Here is a 20068-nt window from a genome sequence, read left to right as displayed (position 1 = left end):
GAATTAATGAACCAAACATAAATTTCATCAACCAAAATACCATAAAATTTTAGACACACTACACTCAATTTTGTTGTTTGATGAAAGAAATAAAAAAATTTTATGGATAGCCTAGAGTCAAATAAAACATTTATAACCAGAATTATCAAAATTTTTATCAAAGTAGACTTAAATATCAAAATTCTAGCGATCTGATTGACACTCAATTTTGTTGTTTGTAAATCTGAATTAAAGAATTTCTTTCATTGTTTCCAATGATCAAATGATAAAGGATAATTGCTGAATTTGTTCCATGGAAAATGCTATTATGATGCGTAAGCAAATTCAACTAAAATTGAACATAAAGCAAAGAAACCGCAAGAAAACGAAATAGGAGAGGCCTACTTCCTGCAATTTTATTACTATCTCGTAGAAAATGCTTCATTATGAATCACGAAGGGACAGAAAGAAAGAACAATAGATTGATGAAAACCACAGGTCTATAAATGTAGCCAAAGTAGAGTCTACTTGCTCCTAGCTCGGAATATAACATATTCGACATCAAAGAATCTAGGGGGAAATCAGGAATGGAGAGGAGATAGGGGCCAATGTGAAGAAGCACTGAAACAGCAACTGGGGCGATATTCCTCCATGACCTTATTACTGATGAAGCCTTCCATACTTCTTGCAGCTCTGGTTTCTGGTTAGGATCACAAAAACGGAGGTAAAGTTAATTCATCTAAAGATGAATCTTAATTACAGGAGGTATTGCGATCCAGACCTGAAATGTTTTTGGCTGAACGGGTACAAGCTGATGTTAACTTCTGTGCAGTCGGAATATAAACTGATCTAGTGAAATAGACCTATATCTAGTATTACCTGCCAGGGAATGACCACAATGTTATCTTCATGATTAGCTACTAACAAATTTCTGCAACGAATTAAGGGAAAAATGCTCCATCACCAGAATCACAGCCAAAAGGAGAGTTATTTTTACCTATTTGTATTATGGGTCATTTGCCGCTACTAGACTTCTGGGAATTATTCATTCCAGTAGCACCTTTGGAATCAATGCATGGTGTAAGTGGTGGGAAAGAAGGAACTGCTTGCAATATAAACTTGCGGCCAGTTCTCAAACCTGCGGACGAGCTAGAACCCAGCTCAGCCCCTTGACCATGAGGAGGAGAAACTCGCTTCTTATTAGGCGAGCTTACTTTTATAGCATTAGGTGGCATGGGGATCTCCTTCAGAATTTCAGGTGTGTCATCATCCAAGATGCTATATAGTCCACCATCAAAGTCAGCTGCTTCATCAGGTTTGTTTCCATCAAAATGGGTGGATGATCTACGCCAGCGAAGGGAATTTGCAGATGAAACCTGGTGATTTGCATAGGTTTGAGCTCTTGATGTATTTTCCCAATCCTGTGGATCAGGCAGGGCTGCAAGGCGCCCATCATTTCTTGGTACTTCGCATCTAGGAGAGAGCTGATTCACCGTATGTTCATTGCCATACCCTATCCCCTGGCCAAATGAAACTAGATCCATAATACCAGTATTAGCTTCTATTATCATGTTGTGAGTATCAGGATTTCCAGCTTGTCCTGGGGACATTCCATATGGTGCTAAGTAGGTTAGACAAGATTCAGGTGATTGAAGATACCCCCCAGAAGATAACCAAGCTTTTGGAGCACCCTTTCCATGGCTGGCGAGGAGAGAGAATCAAACAGTCAGTAGTAATGCTGACGGTACAAGAGATCACATCCATTAAAAGAAAATGAAACATCAACTTCTTCAATCAAAAGGAATCTTACTCTGAGCACTGAAATGCAGGAGTTAGAGGAGTCAAGCTGTGAGGATTGTATAATTCATTGTGCAGTAAACCATCTTTTGATGCCACTGACTCCAGCGTTGTGCCAAATGAACTATCCAATTTCTCACCATGTTTGCTAATCAGATCCTTGATCATACCAAATTCTGAAGTAAATAGTGCCTTGTTAAGATTACAATCGATGAAGTATCCAGTTCAAATAGAGACTACCATGAAACCTTTATTTGATTACTCTAGTCTAACTTAGGTGGAAAGAAAAGTTCCAAATTCATAAATCCAAATGAGCTAATTTCATCTATCATAATTCTATACAGTTTTTAGGCCAAAGAGTTCCAACAGTCCAAAGTTTTTTTTTTTAAAAAAAAAAAGACAAGACAAACAGAAAAACACAAAAAAAAGGGAGTTGACAAGCAACTAGACCAATCAAATTAATCAAGTACAACTTGAGACTCAAAACAAAATGCTTGACTTATTGGCTGCGTCTAACAAGTCTTTTACTACCCATCTTTGCCCAGATTCTTGATACCTCTCAAGCAACCAGGATGTGCTTTATGGCAGCCTCATGCTCCTTAAATGCTTATACGAAGACTGCAAGATGTACTATTTTGATGGTTGAGAGATATATTCCTGGATCTCGAGAAAAACTTACATATGAAAGGCTGACCAAAGTCTTACATCGTATTTCAACAAATTTTTCTAGAGTCGGTCTGGCCCTTCTACTATTTATTACACAAACCACTGGTCCATCACCATTTACTTATATCTAAGATTGGCATTTATCCTTATTTTGTAGTCTAAGATCAATTATCAAAGGCGTGAAAATACCATGCTATCTATTTTGGGGGAAAGTGGTAGTCTTTTGATTCTAAATACAGATAGAATCCTATTTATGCTTCAAGCAAGGCAGATTCACGTGAGGTGAACTTTTAATTACTTGGAGGTACTTTGTTAAAGTGTAAAACACCAACAAGATTGTTAAGCACAAATTGACCAGTTATTTGAGCACTTATCCCACAAGTATTTAATTGCTAGCAAAGCAAACGTTTGGTTGAGAAAGAATGCTTTTCAAAGAAACTTGTTAAGCACAAATTGACCAGTTATTTGAGCACTTATCCCACAAGTATTTAATTGCAAGTAAAGCAAACTTTTGCTTGAGAAAGAATGTTCACCAAGAAGCTTGTTAAGCACAAATTGACCAGTTATTTGAGCACTTATCCCCTAACTATTTAATTGCTAGTAAAGCAAACTTCTGCATGAGAAAGAATGTTCACCAGCCAGTTTATTCCTGAATTTTGTGCTAATACAGAAATCCATTTCAGATTAATCTTCATAACAAAATCTCATAAGTACATATCTGCTTCATTTCGACCAGAACCTAGCTTCTGCTCTGAAGTAACTCTTTTCATTTGTCAACAGAATTGCAATCTTTAGCTAAAATTTTATTCTGGTATGCTCTTTCGTTTAGACAATTGTTATCTCACGTACAACAGTATCAATCAAAGAGACCTAATACGAGACATGCCCATTTGTAACAAAGCTGGAAGGTCTTCAATTTTCTTTGTGGATGCATCACCCAACATCCAGTTTAAGAACATTAGTCTAAAGTAGCAAGAGATGTGCAGATATCAATATGAAGGTTAACATAAAGACTCATTATTGTGAATTTTAAAATATTAAGTCTGATCATTACAAAATTATATAATTCTAGAGTGTGCCACATGGTCAAGAGTCCACCTTTATACAAATTTAATTGTCATTATGCAAATAAGAAAAACCATACCTCCCTTTTGGCCATAGACATTTTCACATGCCTCACATCGACATCCATCAGAACATCCAACATTAGCCTTCAGCAAAGACAGCATCAAAATAAAATAACAATCATGATCAAAAAAAGTCCTAGAAGCTGAAGTCAGAGTACAGATATCACAAGCATGAATTACTGATCTTGCAACAAACAGAATGACAAACCTGATAGCATTCACAATACTTTTTCAAACACTTTGACTTCTTGCAATTGCATCCCCTCTTGTGCCTCGCTGATGAAGGTGTAAAATGCGACCCATCCTCCTGGCAAACAATACCAAATGCATAATTCACTGTTGATATATTATTGCAAAATTCAGAGTTTCTGACGGCTTAAATACCGCACAAACATTTGTTGGAGGTTCAGTCAGATGCTGTATAATTTTTGGAGCAAATGCGAGTGGATTTCGAGATTCAATTTGTTGTCGTGTTTCAAGAACAGTATCTTCATATTCAGGTCTGTTGAAGCAGCCTTGGCAAGCACAAGGTTCAGCACAATAGATACCAGCAGCAAAGCAATCACAGTATCTGCGAACAAAGCAATTAAAATGCCAAATGATGTAACTGTAACCTCAAGCGACCAATACCATCAATCCCCTTACAATTTCAAGCATTTGGTCTTCTTGCAATTGCAGCGTTTGCAACCACTGCCATCACCAGCATCCAATGTTTTTTTCCTGCCATAAAGATAAATTGAATCAAAATGAAAATGGAGTAAAATATATATATATATATATAAATATATATATATAAGGATAAGAAAATGCCAAAAAGCTCATAAACATAGAAGTCTTAACTTCAAAAGAAATGTTAGCTTGCCTTTTCTTTTTTGGGCTTGACTGGCCAAAATCCACAAAGCTGTCAGAAGTTTCAGAGGTACACATCCTCTTATTTGAAGAATTTGGTTGAAGCTCAATTGGTTTCAAAACCACAGGTTCATACAACGGTTTCATGCTGCAAGGAGACAAAGTACTTGCAGAATTTGCAGCATCTGAGGCATGCTCATTGTGCCTACTCTCATCAGAAATAGGAACACCCTCCACATTTGCAGACGTCGAAAAATTATGACGCAAACTACTGCCTGTTATAGACATGGACTTCTTACCAAGCCCATTAAAACTACCTCTCTCAGCTGATCTCATACTAACCTTTGCACCAGAACCCATCTGCATAGAATTTACGATACTATTTAAGTGCAATCCAATGCCCGACCGCTTGGGAAGTTTGGAATTGTAATTTCCACTGGTCTGAGGAGAAAAAAATGGTGGGGTCATGTTAGCCAATAGCCTATTGCTGGGACTAGCAGGTCTATTTAGCGAAGCTGATTCAAGGACTTCTGAACCAGCAGGACTGGCAGGTGACCTAGGATAGCCGACACTTCCAGAAGAAATCTGATAACCACTGTTTGGAATGATTTTGCCTTGAGTGTCTTCAAATTGCAAACAACGTCTACTTATGCCATGCTGGTGTTGAACAATCTAGGTCAAGAACCAAGCTTATTCCATTAAAATACTGTTTCAGAAAAAACATGGCATTCTATCTAGGTCGTTTCAGAAACAACCTAGATAGAAGGTGAAATATGCAAAGAAGCTGATGAAGTATAGAATATCTCCCATGCATTGACAAGGAGCCAACATTTTCTACTGAATTTTTTTATAGTGAATACAACTTAAACTTGCATCCCTAAATTAAAAGGTTCAAATAACAGTCATCACATCGCTATTCTTAATATCAGATCATAACTTTGAAATAGACACATAATCAGTTAAAATGTTTACATTTATTACGTGAAACTTCTTCATACCTGAGCACAGTGACCATGCACTTTGTTCTCGAGCGATTCAGTACATTGTACTCCTGTATTCTCGAGAGATCTTCCACAATCCTGTGCAACTTGCAGAGATTCTGACAGCAAGTTACATCCCACTTCAAACACATGACCAGATCCTGCATTCTGCATTTAACATTGTGAGAGACTGGAAAAGGGTACAATTCCTCTCATAACAACAAAATGACCAAAAATTACCTCGGCCATTGAACGCCCTCCACTTTGATTCTCCAAAGCATGACCTACAGACTTGTCTGGCTCAACCCTTGGGTGTAAATCAGGCGGCCCATTACCATCTCCTGAATTCTGATCTGGTACAACAGACTTAAGATCAGATGGTGAGTCTTTAAGATTGTACTCTTCAGCTTGCTCCAATGTTACAGAAGCAGCTCCCATTTTCATCTCTTCTCTTCGCGTATCATCCTTGTCCTCAGTGTTTTCTGCAGATTCTTTTGAGTCTAATAATTCATGCTGTGACTGGGAGACATCATCAGAGCTTTTAGGAGTCAAATTCGCTGAAGAATCAGAATCTCCACCATCCATGTTCACAATGTCAGTTAAGTAATCATTGCCACAAACTGGAGGGCTGCTAGCTTTTTCAGGTTTAGAATCGTCAATAAATTCTTTTTGAGGGCAACTTATCAACCTACTGCTCAAATGGCAACTTGATACCCTAGATTCCTCCGCAACTGTAAGAGTATCTTTACAACTCTCATTCTGTTCAGATAATCCTGCATCTGATGATCCAGCAGACTGGGGCCTGAGAATATTCATGATCATCATCACATTAATTCAATACAGACAGCCAATATTATTAAAGAATGAAGATACTCTTGAATGAAACTTCAAATTCATTTTCCACCTTTTAAGGAAACTTGGTTGGCTCTTTGGATTTATATGAGGAGATCTGAATACAAGGGGAGGAGAATTGATTCCAGGGAATCCCTGTGAACCAAGTGCAGCCTTGTCAGGCTTTATTGGAGACAGGTTGCTTATGTAAGAGAAAACTGGGGACTCCTGAGATTCAAAGAGAAATCAAGTAGTAAGAGTAACATATCCATGATAACAGAAACAGCTCAAACCCTGGAGATCTCCCCATGCTTTACTCAGATTAAAAAGAGGCCAATCAGATAATTCTCATAGTTTTTTTTTTTAATTTAATTCATCTTCATTGTCTTTTGTGGCATTAACAAAGACATAGAAACCATACATTCTAAAATAACAGGAATATAAATGCGTTAGTAGTACCAAGCAAAAAAAATCCTTGTAGAATTAGAAGTCCCGGAAGGATTCCATTTAGTGGCTAGAAATGGAAGTCAACCTTCAATGACAGGTACTTGATACCATTATTCCTAGAAAATTGCAAGAAACATTCTGCACAAACTAATCAAAAATTCAGAAACGGACGAATGCTCAAAAGAAAGACCATCCTTTCCCATTTTCCCCTTAACTACAAGCAACCAAAAACCCCATTTTCACCAAAATTCAACCTAAACCCACATCAAATCAGAGACCATTTTAGCACAATTTCAAGCCCCAAAAAGGAAATGCTAGCAAATCCCTACATTTTTGTCCAGGTAGTTAACATCCGATGCGACAAAAAACCCAATACCCTAACATGAAAAATTCCCCAACCCACCAAAAAATAACTCAGACCCATTTCAATTCAACCAAAACCCATCACGGAAATCCATAGCTCACGCACCAATTAAGACAAATCTACTCAAACCCATTTCAATTTCATCCAAAACCCATTACAAAATAACCCATCTTTTTCACATAATTGCACTAAATAAAGAGCCAGAATACAAAGGGAGAGAGAAAGTGAGCACACCTGGACTTGATGAGGAGGGATTGGCAAAGGTGGAGAATGAGTTGAATTGTTGGGTTTGGAAGGTTGTTCAGGTGAAGAATCCATCCTCTAAAACCCTAAAATTCTTAGAACAGTAGAAGTTATAATGAGAGGACTTTTCCTGCATCCTTCTTCACTCCAATTTTCACTGGTTCCGCTTATTTTCTCTCTTTTTCTTCTTGAACAGTAGTAGTTTCCCTAGTCAATTTCAGTCAGGTTGATGATGATGGTGTAAGCATTTGTGCTTTTCTTTTTTTTCTTTTCTTTTCTTTTCCTCTTTTTTTTTTACCACAGGAAAAAAGGGATGAGATAGGAAGGCAGAAAGAAGGGAAAGCGGTAAGGTTGTTAAATTTGGACATGTGAGAGAAAAAAAAGGATAGAGATGTAAAGAGGAAAATGTGTGGGAAAAAGAATTTTAAAAATTGATAATTGCTTGGGCGGGAAAAGGCTGTTTTTTCGTGCTTGTGGGTCGGTTACTCAGCCCAAACCCGAAGAAAAGATGGTTAATTCCATTTTTGTTCCTATACTTCTTTGTGTTTGGTATATTAGCCCCGAAACTTTGGACCACATACTTTTGTACTGTCAAATTGCACCATAAAGTTTCTTTTGTGTTAATTGCCTGTCTTGGATTAATTGCTGAGTCATTGCAAATTACGCCAAGTTATTATAGAGTTGGTGATCGGTTCGTGAAATGACAATTCAACATTAAGAGATTAAACGAAATGATTGCAATAGTTTAGATAATTTCAATATCAAGAGATTGACGTGAGTTTTTGAGCAATAATGTAGGCTGATCAAATTGAATTTTTGCTATTGTATTCTAATATATTGTGTGAATGTAACCTATTATTTGGGAGAAATCACAAGTACGTTTGTGATTAAGTTCGATAATTCAATCTAAGAAAATAGAATGTAAAATCATGGTGTTGTAAGGTATTATTGTTTTGTACTTTTCTTGCATAAAGCTGTAGATTGTATGCTTGTCCAATGCTTTAAAGACGAGACATACTTGACTTTGTCTATATGTTTGGTAAGACGTGAAATACGATATGACAAAGTATGCAAATTTGCTAATACTAACTCCTTTATCTTGTAAGCATACTTTTATGAATGAATGATATGATCAGTTATAAAAGAATACTTTGTCATTAGATCACTTAAGTTATGGTGCATTGGTGATTGGACATTACAGAAGGGTATTTGTTTGGCCACGTGGTCTATGGTAAAGGGTCTTCGAGCAAGTATGGTCAAAGTTTCCATGTGATTTAGCATGTATTTGATAAAATTGAAATCTGAAATTTGAATTTACTAATTTATTGAATTGTAAAATACTAAATTTAATACATTTGAATATATTTCACATTAAATAATAAATAAATATGTCATCACATATTTTTGAGGAGCAAATTTGTCTAGAAAATTCAGTGTCACTTAATTAATTTAGATGTTTAATTTTTTATTATCAAACACGTCTAGACATGTGTTTTTTTTTATAATAGATCTGAACATGTTAAGATCTAAATTTATTAAATTTAAAGTGTTGAATTGGGTTATCAAATAAAGCGTTAAGTGTAAATTCATATAGCTTTCTTGAATATATGGATTTTATTTGTGTGCATGCATCAAGTCAATGCATCGTATATGTAATTACATACCAGATTTTGAAGGAAGTACCACAATGATACAAGTTGGACCAAAACCAATATGCCATTTTGAAAGAAGTACCATAATGATTAATGACACCAATTGGACCAAAATCAATTCACATTTACCACAAAAAGCCATCAAATTCATGGTAAAGATCCATATGCCAGTAATTCTCTAACCTAATCGATTGACGCCCTTTTCTCTAAGTTCCGAGTTTATCCAACTCAAATTCAAATTGGAATAACTCATTTTTAACAAGTCGTCAATTTAAGTTACCTAAGTCAACTTATAGAACCTCGGGGCATAGGGAGTGGATTGAGTGATGCGGAAGAGAAAATGTAAGTAAAATGTTTCGGATTCGAGATTCCTCACTTGAAATTTTTTTTTTTTTATAGGACCTCCTCTCTCCTCCTTAACTAGATCGATTTGTTTTTTTTAAACAGAGGTCAAAGTTACCATTAACCCTTTAACCAAATTCAAATTTTGAACGTAGATAGAAGGAATGATTGTTTAAGCAACATGAAAATAAGGGAAAATGACTTGTTTCATTTCTCATATTTCGCAAAATATTTTTTTCATCCCTCACTTCTAAAACGAAACAATTTCGTCCCTAACATTTAAAAATTGAATCTATTACATTCCTAAACCCAACTTTCAATATGAATCAAACCATCCAATAAATCCAATAATAAATTTTGAGGATAGAATTGATAGATCACTCGGTCAATTCCATCACATTCACATGACATTTATTGAACCAAAAAAGGAAAAAAATTAAAAATTATAACATAAAAATCTTGGAATAGTATGATTTCTTTTCTCATGCACCGTTAGTATATATGCTTGCGAGTTTAGATGTATACCATACATACAAAGTTTGATGTTCAAATTTAAATTGAAATGATATGGCAAGTATTCAGACCGGTTTGTGTATACAATGATAATGTAGAAAAGATTAATCCATCTTTTTATGTTTTTTTTTTAATTTTGGATTCATTAAATATCATGTGAATATCAAGTTGAGTAAACTAAATGATCTACTAATTATATCCCCGAATTTTATAATCTGGTTGATGGATGATTTGATTCAGATTAAATGTTGAGTTCAGGGATGCAATAGCTTTTTTAAATGTCAAGGACGAATTTGTTTTATTTTAAAAGTGAGGGGTGAAAAAATATTTTTGTGAAATATGAGGGATGAAATTGGTTATTTTCTCTAAAAAGAAACAGAATGGTTAGATTCTGAATTGAAAGTAAATTCCTACTTGAAGAAAAATTGCACATAACATGTTCAACTTCTAAAGAAATAGCCAAAACTTGTGCATTTTATCAAATTCTTCTTAATCTTCATCGATATTTAAAAACAATAATATATCGGCATAATTTCTTCCCCAGGCAAGTTAAAAGCAACAACATGATTACAGACATAAAATGATCCTTAAATTGAATTTCCTCAAAACGATTATTCTCAGCTTCAATGTCTTAAAAAAAAAAAAAAAAAGACTACGCAAGCGAGAACTTAAACAAATTGTAAGGGCGCCAGAATTATATTGCTTAAATATGTTTTTTTCTTGCTAAACTAGTGCTTAAGTTGCGATACAGTAATTGCAGTTAATATTCATTTTCTATTCATATTACGTAACTAACCAATATGCATGAAAATTGTACTTGTTTTCTCCATTTCTATAGTTATATCTCATATGACATAGAGTAAACATTTTCAAAAAAAGAACTTTAATTTCCAGATTTGCATACATAGATCAACTTAAAAAGTCAACAAGATTCTAGAGTCAATGAAATAATTCAATTATACGTTCATGTTACCTAAAAAATAAAGAAAAATTGGTTTATCCTAAAATAAAATAAGAGAATAAACAGCCTTAATTGTGGGAAAAATCACTCTAAATATTACCAGTGTTTTCCCTCTATGATATTAACAGTGTTTTCCCAGAGTATGAATCTTTCTTCAACCAATTATTTTATTGTTAAAGTGCTTTTAAGTTCAAAATTTAAAATGAAATTGTTCCATTAAAGTTTTACATATTTCACTTCATTGAAATAATTAAACAATATAATATATACTAGTAGTCTACTAATCCTCTTTCAAAAGGAAAGACAGTTTAAAGGAAAAAAAAGGGAAGTTAACATAGTCCCAAATTAAGAAGAATAAAACTGCAATGATACCTTGTCCAAGGACTATGATGGACTTCAAATCACAGGTTGACTACAAAATTTGGCTTACTTTTGATTCATTTATGACATATGACTTTCTTGATTTTGTTTCTACCAATTGGCTTTCAAAAATTATCTTCTATTGTTCTCAAGTTCTAGACTACTTTTTTTTTTTTTGGGGGTAAATCCTACTTTGATCATTTCATTGGATTACACTGGTAGGTGTGCACTATCCGCAGCCAGCAAATTCAACAAGTTCGGAGTTCTTTTTTGCTTTTTGGGTTGAAAACTAAAGTGCTCTTTTTTGTTTTGTCATGTTCAGACCAATGTTTCAAACATCGTATTGATTCATAACAGATGAACTACCATTATCCTATTCCTTGGCTTTAACAGAGATAAAGACTAGAGTATGAATCTATCTATACTAATTAATCATCTCTTTCATGAAGTCGTTGGTCCAAATGGCCTCAAAACTTGAGCTATGATCACAAGGACTGCTAGTGTTATCTTCTTTGGCTTCCTTGTGTGGTTGTCTGATGCAGAAGGCACTATCAGGCCGAAAAAAGTGATGGGAGAGAATGAAACTCTAGTCTCCGCTGGTGGTGTATTCGAGTTAGGCTTCTTCGAGGATGCAACTTCAGGAAACAGATTTATAGGTATTTGGTTGAAGAATGATGTAAACAAGAAGGCACTTTGGGTGGCAAATCGTGATAATCCCATGTTGTCGGATCCTTCTGCAACTCTGCAAATAAGGGATGATGGGAATCTCATTCTCCTGGACTGAAGACAATCACCGATAATTGTGAATTCAGGAATGATTGCAAGAAGTGATAATACAAGTGCAACACTTCTTGATTCTGGTAACTTAGTCCTCCGACAAGGTGATCAGGTAGTATGGCAGAGTTTTGATTATCCAACAGATACTTTTCTTCCCGGGATGAAGATAGGAGAGTTTGGCTTGACTGCAGAAGTACCAAGAAATCAGTTGTTAGTTTCACGGGTAAATCCTGAGAATCCTCTTCGGGGGGCATTCACGCTTGGTGTTCAGTCTGTTGATCACAAGGCTGCAACAAAATTGGGTGTCTGGAGAGGATACAATGATCACATGGATATCAGCTCATGGGATGGAAACAACTTTGTATTCATTTTCAAGAACTCGACCAATAGTTTTAACTTTGTTTACGTATCTAATGAAAATGAGTCATACTTCACTTTCACCACAATTGGTAAATATGACATGTCAAGGTTGGTAATTTCCTCAACTGGGCATATTGATGAGTACACAATGTTTAATGGGGGTATTTCTTCAGTGAGCCATTCTTTATGTGATAAATCAATTATAGGCAATTCCAATGTGTGCATGGACTCAGAAACTTCAAGGTGCACAGATGCTGATGCATTTATGCCGATGAATGGTACATTGCCAGCTTCAATGACTGCAGATTTATCAGTTGTCTCTGCTGAATATGAATTTTTGTGCAAGAGGAACTGTTCTTGCATTGGATTTGCCACATTTCAGGATGATCTAGCTTGGTGCCAACTTTACTATGGGAACAAAAGTGACATCTTGAACCTTATGCTGAAAGAGGGGAATGGTACTATTTATGTCCGTGGCTTTGCCACCTATCCTACATGTACGTTTGATACCAATTTATGTAGAAAGATTGTCGATCAAGATCAACATTTAATTTGATGGTGCTGTGTTTCTGTGTATATGAACATGGTATTTCTTGGAGTTATTATTTTTGTTGAAATGCTAGTTTGCCCAAAGATTATAATAAGTAAGGATCAACGCCATTATTCAATTGTATATCTCATCCTTACCCCACAGAAAACAAAACTAAAAGAATATTGCAAAGGTTGAAAATATTCCTCTTAGCTTGGCAGCTAGTGCACATTGTAAATTTCAAGGAAGTTAACCCATTATTTTCATACTTTCAGCATATATTGTTAAAATTCTCGTGCAACTAGAGTAGTAGTTAAGTAAAAGTCAAATGACCAACCACTGCTATTAATTGTGCAGTTGCTTCATCTCTAATTCTTAATGCTAAGTGGACATTTCTCATTTTACTGCCATTGAATTATCCCAGTACTTTCACACCTAGCTAGTTGTTACAGGGTGTTTCCTCTCACTAGCCAAACACGCACGTAATGGCACTAGTAAGCCACGCTACCAATTAGCCTACACAAACTCACTTGCACACAAATATTCAGAACGTAGAACACTTAGACAAAATAAAGGAACACACGCACAAGTTACAGCCAGCATGGTCAACCTTGTATTTCACAATAACGGTTACAAGGAATTCCTACAAACACCTGGTGTGCAGAACATCTAAAGGTGATTCTCACTATTCGAGACTCTCCACCCTTTAGTCTTTGCCCAACCCTTTATTTATAAGCTACTCTATAGTTGACAAGACCCAACCGTTGGTCTGATTCGAATGTCCATGAAGTTAGGAACTCCTTAAGAACAAAGCTGAGTTGGCTGGTAACCGCCAGCAACGGTTAGCAACTGCCCAACGTTCTTCTTTGGCATGCACAGCCAATGGCCGCACACTTCCGCGCGCCCAGCTTTTCCGCCATCGGCAACGTTCCATGCCCAGTTTGCCCCAACACTTAGTAACTTAGGCACCATGGTTCCTAGCACTTGGAACCACCCGAAACAACCCACCGAACCATAGTCATTCCGTAGTCTTGGCCCCCAACTCTTGGTCTTGACTTGGCTTAGTCACAGTTATCCCTCTATATATATGTCCTAAAGAAAAACTTAGGACCGTTAGTAAAGGCACCATTTTTTCCCCCACTAACATAGAGACATCTGATGCCTCTAAAACTTTCCCCAATCCATACTTAGGCTAGGAAAATATCATCAAACAGTTGGCCACTTGTTTCCAACTAAGTTCACCTTCGGCCTTCCCACCTAGACCATGGTTGGCCGAAAGATGCCACGATCGTGCGCGTTCCGTCTAGACCGCGCCTAAGGGGCTGACAAACCACCCTCACCTGAAGAGATTGACGCTCTCGTCAACTTGGCTTGCTTCCGCACCTCCTTCAGGTATTCAGTAATTTTGTCCTCGAACTGTCACAAGGTCACGTCCCATTCCCAAGTAGCGTCCAGCTTGGTTTCGCCCTTCCATTGGATCAAACAATCTGTCTGTTTGTTTTTTTTACTCTGCCCCATCGTTCTGTGGTCCAGCACAACTTCCACCTCTTTCTGGAATTGCTTGCGGATCACCGGTGGAGCATGTTTTACTTGCCTTCATCTTCTATCCATCTCATCCTGGTTGAAGGGTTTTAGGAAGCTTACATGGAAGGTTAGGTGGATCTTGAGTCTATCCGACAGCTTCAACCGATAGGCTACACGACCCACATTTTTGAGCATTTCGAATGGTCCATCGTATTTAAGAATAAACCCACGATGGATGGTCTTACTACTCACTTTCTTCCAGATCTGGGGAGTCAATTTCAGCATCACTTGATCTCTCACCTGGAACTCTAAGTCCCGTCTATGTTGGTCGGCATATTTCTTCAGTGTTGTTGTGCCACCAGCAAGCTGTCCCTGGCTATGTCCACCAGTTCCTGCTTGGCACGAGCAAACCGGTGCGCGACTGGGCAACCACTCCTGTCTTGAAGTGCAACTTCATGCGGAGTCAAAGGTTGTTGCCCGTTTACCAACTCGAACGGACTCGATTTGGTTGCGGATGACTTATGCAGATTGTAGCAAAACTGCGCAGCATCCAGCAACTCCACCTCGTTCTTCTGACTTGCCGTCATGTAATGCCTTAGGTACTCCTCCAGCAAGGCATTGATCCTCACCATTTTTCCGTCAGTCTAAGGATGTGCGGCAGTAGAGAACTTAAGTTCGGAATCAAACAATCTGAACAACACGGTCCAAAATCTCCCCGTAAATCTGGTATCCTTGTCACTTATTATGTTTTCGGGTAAATCGAAATACTTCACAACATTTCTGAAAAACAATTCAGCGGCAACATCAGCCGAGCACGCTTTCGGTGCACCAATAAATACAGCATACTTAGAAAATCTATCAACAATTACGAAAACAGAAGCCATTCTATCGACCTTAGGGAATTTCGAAATAAAATCTATTGAGACATATTGTTATGGTCGATCAGGGATCGGCAAAAGTTGCAACAAGCCCCGCTCCTTCTTCCTTTCTACCTTGTCTTGTTGACACACAAAACATGTTTTCACGTATGCCTCAATATCTGCTTTCATCTTTGGCCAGTAGAAGTTCCGCGACAGTAATGCTCGCATTCGTTCCACTCTGGGGTGACCAATCCAAGGAGTGTCATGGGTCTCTCGCAGCAACTGTCGCCTAAACCCCTCTTTTGTCAGGATATAAGTTCTACCGCCCTTGGCAAAGAATAGGTTGTCTTCGAGCCAATAACAACGAACCTTGCCCTTACGGACTTGGGTGATCAGAGTCTGGTACATTGGATCATTTGGGAACTCTGACTTAATCTTGTTCCGAAAGTCCGTTTTCACAATGCTGAGAGCCGCAACGTATTCTTCGACGTAGTTTCGGCTAAGTGCGTCGGTGACCGCATTCTCTCTTCCTGGCTTGTGCAGCCAGTCAAAATCGAATTCGGCCAAAAACTCCTGCCAACAAGCTTGCTTCGGGGTCAACTTTATCTGTGTTTTGAAGTACGTATTGGCCACATTGTCGGTGACCACCATGAACTTGGTTCCCAATAGGTAGTGCTTCCATGTCTCCAGGCAATGCACTATGGCCGTCATTTCTTTCTCGTGTGTGCTATATCTCTACTCGCACTCCTTCAGCTTTCAGCTCTCGAATGAATTGGGTACTTGTCTTGCATCAGCACTTCTCCAATCGCACGATCTGAAGCATCAGTGTGCACTTCGAATGCCTTTGTAAAGTCTGGAAATTGCAATACTGGCGCAGAAGTGACTATTTCCTTCAACATTCTGAACGCATTCGCGCATTCATAATCCCACATCCACGGTCTATCATTCTTCAACAAATCCGTCAAAGGGGTCACTATCTTGGAGTATCCTTGGATGAAACGTCTGTAATAGTTGGCCAGACCAAAGAACGATCTCAGTTCTACGACTTTCTGGAGTGCGGGCCAATCAAGAATGGCCTCGACCTTCCTGCGATTCATCTCAATCCGACCATTGCTCACCACATGACCAAGGAAAGTGATTTGCTCCCTACCAAACTCACACTTTTCCTTCTTTACATAGAGCTCATATTCTCTCAACTTACAAAATACGTCTCTCAAGTGCCCTACATGTTCTTCTAGGGACTCCGAACATACAACAATGTCATCTAAGTACACTACAACAAACTTGTCAAAAAATTCATACAAGACATTGTTCATCAGCCCACAAAATGTAGCAAGTGCATTCGTCAAGCCGAACGGCATGGCAAGAAATTCGAATGAACCATACCTTGTCACCACCGTCATCTTTTCCTCATCTCTTGGGGATATTCGGACTTGCCAGTATCCCGATCGCAAGTCAATTTTGGTGTAGAATCGACCCCTCGCCAGCTTATCGAACAAGTCAAATATATTTGAGATCGGGTACCTGTTCCTGATCGTAATCTTGTTTAGGGCACGGTAATCCACACAGAATCTCAATGTTTCGTCTGCCTTCTTCTGGAACAATGCTGGGGCACCGTACGGAGCCTTCGATGGTCTCAGCGCCTGGCTCTCTAGCAACTCATTCAGTTGGCGCCGCAACTCCGCCAACTCCATCGGGGACATGCGGTAAGGAGTCTAGGCAGGGGGTTGGGCTCCTGGCACCAACTCAATTCGATGTTCCACAGCACATCTAGGAGGCAGCTGCCTAGGCAACTCAGCAGGCATCAGGTCTGCGAATTCCTCCAACACATACGCCACGACATCTGGTACTTCCTGGTACATGTCAGGCTTTGTTTCCACCAATACGGCGATATATACAACTTTCCTGCGCCGAAGGCTGGACTCAATTTGTACAGCCAACACCATGTTCTTTCGTTGGTTGCTCTTTTGTTTGGCAACCTTACTGCAGGGACAAAGCCTGGACTTTGGTCGTCGTCCACCATAACGCCGTCCAAGTAGGGAATTGGGTAGATCCTGTTCACAACCATGAAATCCTTGCCTAGGTTCAAGTCAAAATCGTCCATTTGACTGACCATGAGACTACACCCATCCCTTCCATGGTCCCAACTCCAATTCTACTGTCGTTACACCCAATACTGGCTCGGCTTTCGAGTTGAATGCCTTCAACTTAAAGCCTTAATCTTTCAACTTTAACTGGAACCGCCTAATCACGCGTTCCGTCACACAACTGTGCGATACTCCCGTATCCACCATCGCCAGTATCTGGTTACCATTCAACGTAATCTGCACATACATCAAACCATTGCAAGTAGTGTGATCATTAGTACCTGTGATGGCGTTCACGAGCTGCATGGGGTTGACCCGTGTGTCCTGCATCTCTAACTGGTCGTCATCATCTTCTGCTATTAAGGCACTAACGTTCAGATCCTTCTTTTTGTTGGGGCAATTACGAGCCAAGTGTGGTCCTCCGCAATTAGCAGCTATCCTTCTTCGGATTTGATGCTGGCTTTTTCTTAGAAGAAGAAGCACCACCGGCTTCGATTGTTATCATCGATTGTTTCTTTTTCTTCTTCTTTGAAAACGTCCCACCTTTCTGGTCTTTAACCTTGTCCTTGTCCTTCTCTTTCTTCTTGTCGTTAGATCCCATGGACTTGAAGTCTATCAATTTCTTTGGGGTAGCGAGTGCTTAAGACACGGTCTGAACATTCAGTCTCAACAACTCCATCTGCGCCCACAGCTATAGTCCACGGATGAAGGTGTAGAGTTTGTCTTCCTCGGACATCTCCTTCACATCCAACATCAGGGTCTGGAACTCAGCAACGTACTCGTGTACACTCTTACTCTGCTTCAAGTTCCACAATGCGTCTCGAACTTTTCACGAAACATTCGTGGGAAGGAATTGTTTCTTCAACTCCTTCTTCAACATGCCCCAAGTCTCAATCTTGGGTCTGGTGGGGTCTGATTGCATCGTTCTCCACCATAGTTTTGCATCACTGCTAAGGTACATGGATGCAATGGATACCTTCTCTCCTTCTGGAATGTCAATAGTCTTGAAGTACTGTTCGACATCCCACAAGAAATTTTCTAGATCCTTCGAACTCCTACTCCCCTGGTACGGTTTTGGTTCTGGGACTTTAACTTTCTCTTTCGAAGATTTCTGAACGGTTTGTGTGTTAGAAGAGCCAACAGCTTTCTTCAACACACCGATCTCCGACTGTAAAGCCACGATCTCAGCATGGGACAAAGTCACTTCATTCCTTAGCGTCTCAATATCCGCAACGAAAGAGACCTTCTGCCTGGTTTCCTCCATCTGCACTGTTAGGGCGTTGATCGTCTCTTGGGTCTACAACAGAGCATCCACGACATTCAAGCCTTCTGGAACGTCTTTCAGACACTGCATCAAGTCTTCGAACGCCAGTTCCTGACGTTGCAACTGCTCTTGGACAGTATTTTCGTGTTTAACCATCATTACCTACAAAACAAACACAACAAAATCATGGTCTAATGGATTAGAACCATGCTCTGATACCACGTTGTTACGGGGTGTTTCCTCTCACTAGCCAAACATGCACGTAATGGCACTGGTAAGCCATGCTACCAGTCAACCTACACAAACTCACTCGCACACAAGTATTCAGAACGTAGAACACTTAGGCAAAATAAAGGAACACACGCACAAGTTACAGTCAACATGGCCAATCTTGTATTTCACAATAACGATTACAAGGAATTCCTACAAACACTTGGCGTGCAGAACATCTAAGGGTGATTCTCACTATTCGAGACTCTCTACCCTTTAGTCTCTGCCTAGCCCTTTATTTATAGGCTACTTTATGATTGACAAGACCCAACTGTTGGTCTGATCCAAACGTCAACAAAGTTAGGTACCCGTTAAGAACAAAGTTGAGTTGGCTGGTAATCGCCAGTAACTCCCAGCAACGGTTAGCAACTACCCAACGTTCCTCTTTGGCGCCCACAGCCAATGGCCGCACACTTCTGCGCGCCTAGCTTTCCTGCCATCGACAACGTTCCATGCCCAACTTGCCCCAACGCTTAGCAACTTAGGCACCGTGATTCCTAGCACTTGGAACCATTCAAAACAACCCACTGAGCCATAGTCATTCCGTGGCCTTGGCCCCCAACCCTTAGTCTTGACTTGATTTAGTCACAGTTATCCCTTTATATATATGTCCTAAAGGAAAATTTAGGACCGTTAGTAGAAGCACCCTTTTTTCCCCCACTAATATAGAGACATTTGATGCCTCTAAAACTTTCCCCAACCCATACTTAGGCTAGGAAAATATCATCAAACAGTTGGCCACTCGTTTCCAACTAAGTTCACCTTCGGCCTTCCCACCCAGGTCATGGCTGGCCGAAAGATGCCACAGCCACACGCGTTTCGTCTGGACCGCGCCTAAGGGGCTGACACTAGTCCACTTGATAATTATAGCAGAGGTTCATTTTAGTAACCGTGCACGACCTAATCATTGTCTAATCTTGTATGTATCAGTGTAAACATTTCTTTTACTACTAGGCAAAGTCCATTGGTTTAAATGCATTTCTTTCTTTATAGGTGCTGTAAAGAAGAGTCTGCTGTTAGTTCTCTTAAGTGCAATATGTCCCTTGATTGCAACAATGCTGGTGGCTTTGTGGTCCTATAGAAGAGGGCAAATTAGCAGTCGTAGAGGTCTTCTCTCTGCTCTATTTCTATTTTGTGCAACTTTGCAAGTGTATTATTTGTTACATCTAACAAAGAATATCTTACTAAAATCCTAATTAGTTAGTATTGTTTTTGTAAACCGGTTAGCAAGCTAAAACAGTAAGAAGATGTGAGGCTTGATACATTACTTAAGTCGTATAACCGCC

General features: G+C 38.9%; 2 protein-coding genes across 4 annotated transcripts; one reads left to right on the top strand and one right to left on the bottom strand.

Annotated features, from left to right (window-relative positions):
- Positions 1–438: 438 nt before the first annotated feature.
- On the bottom strand, positions 439–7503 carry LOC113705367 (CRC domain-containing protein TSO1-like). Of its 3 annotated transcripts, none has more exons than XM_027227196.2 (13): positions 7275–7503; positions 6303–6457; positions 5639–6200; positions 5417–5566; positions 4432–5090; positions 4215–4289; positions 3954–4140; positions 3778–3876; positions 3587–3653; positions 1790–1952; positions 977–1680; positions 761–858; positions 439–679 (listed from the first exon to the last, which is right to left on the bottom strand). In XM_027227196.2, exons 1-11 carry the CDS (start codon positions 7356–7358, stop codon positions 993–995), a joined length of 2889 nt encoding a protein of 962 aa, XP_027082997.1. In that variant the 5' UTR covers positions 7359–7503; the 3' UTR covers positions 439–679; positions 761–858; positions 977–992. The 3 variants fall into 3 exon arrangements, with proteins under 3 accessions (XP_027082997.1, XP_027082998.1, XP_027082999.1); XM_027227197.2 differs by having other exon boundaries at positions 3963–4140; XM_027227198.2 differs by having other exon boundaries at positions 4432–4778.
- A 4422-nt stretch (positions 7504–11925) lies between these two features.
- On the top strand, positions 11926–12804 carry LOC140013523 (putative inactive G-type lectin S-receptor-like serine/threonine-protein kinase SRK). Its single transcript, XM_072062832.1, has one exon. The coding sequence runs from the start codon at positions 11926–11928 to the stop codon at positions 12802–12804; it is 879 nt and encodes a 292-aa protein (XP_071918933.1).
- The last annotated feature ends 7264 nt before the right edge of the window (positions 12805–20068 follow it).

The sequence above is a fragment of the Coffea arabica genome, chromosome 8c, assembly GCF_036785885.1.
Source record: "Coffea arabica cultivar ET-39 chromosome 8c, Coffea Arabica ET-39 HiFi, whole genome shotgun sequence".
In the NCBI taxonomy this organism is placed as follows: Eukaryota; Viridiplantae; Streptophyta; class Magnoliopsida; order Gentianales; family Rubiaceae; genus Coffea; species Coffea arabica.
Note: the sequence above shows the minus strand (reverse complement) of the source record. Positions and strands in the feature narration are given on the sequence as shown.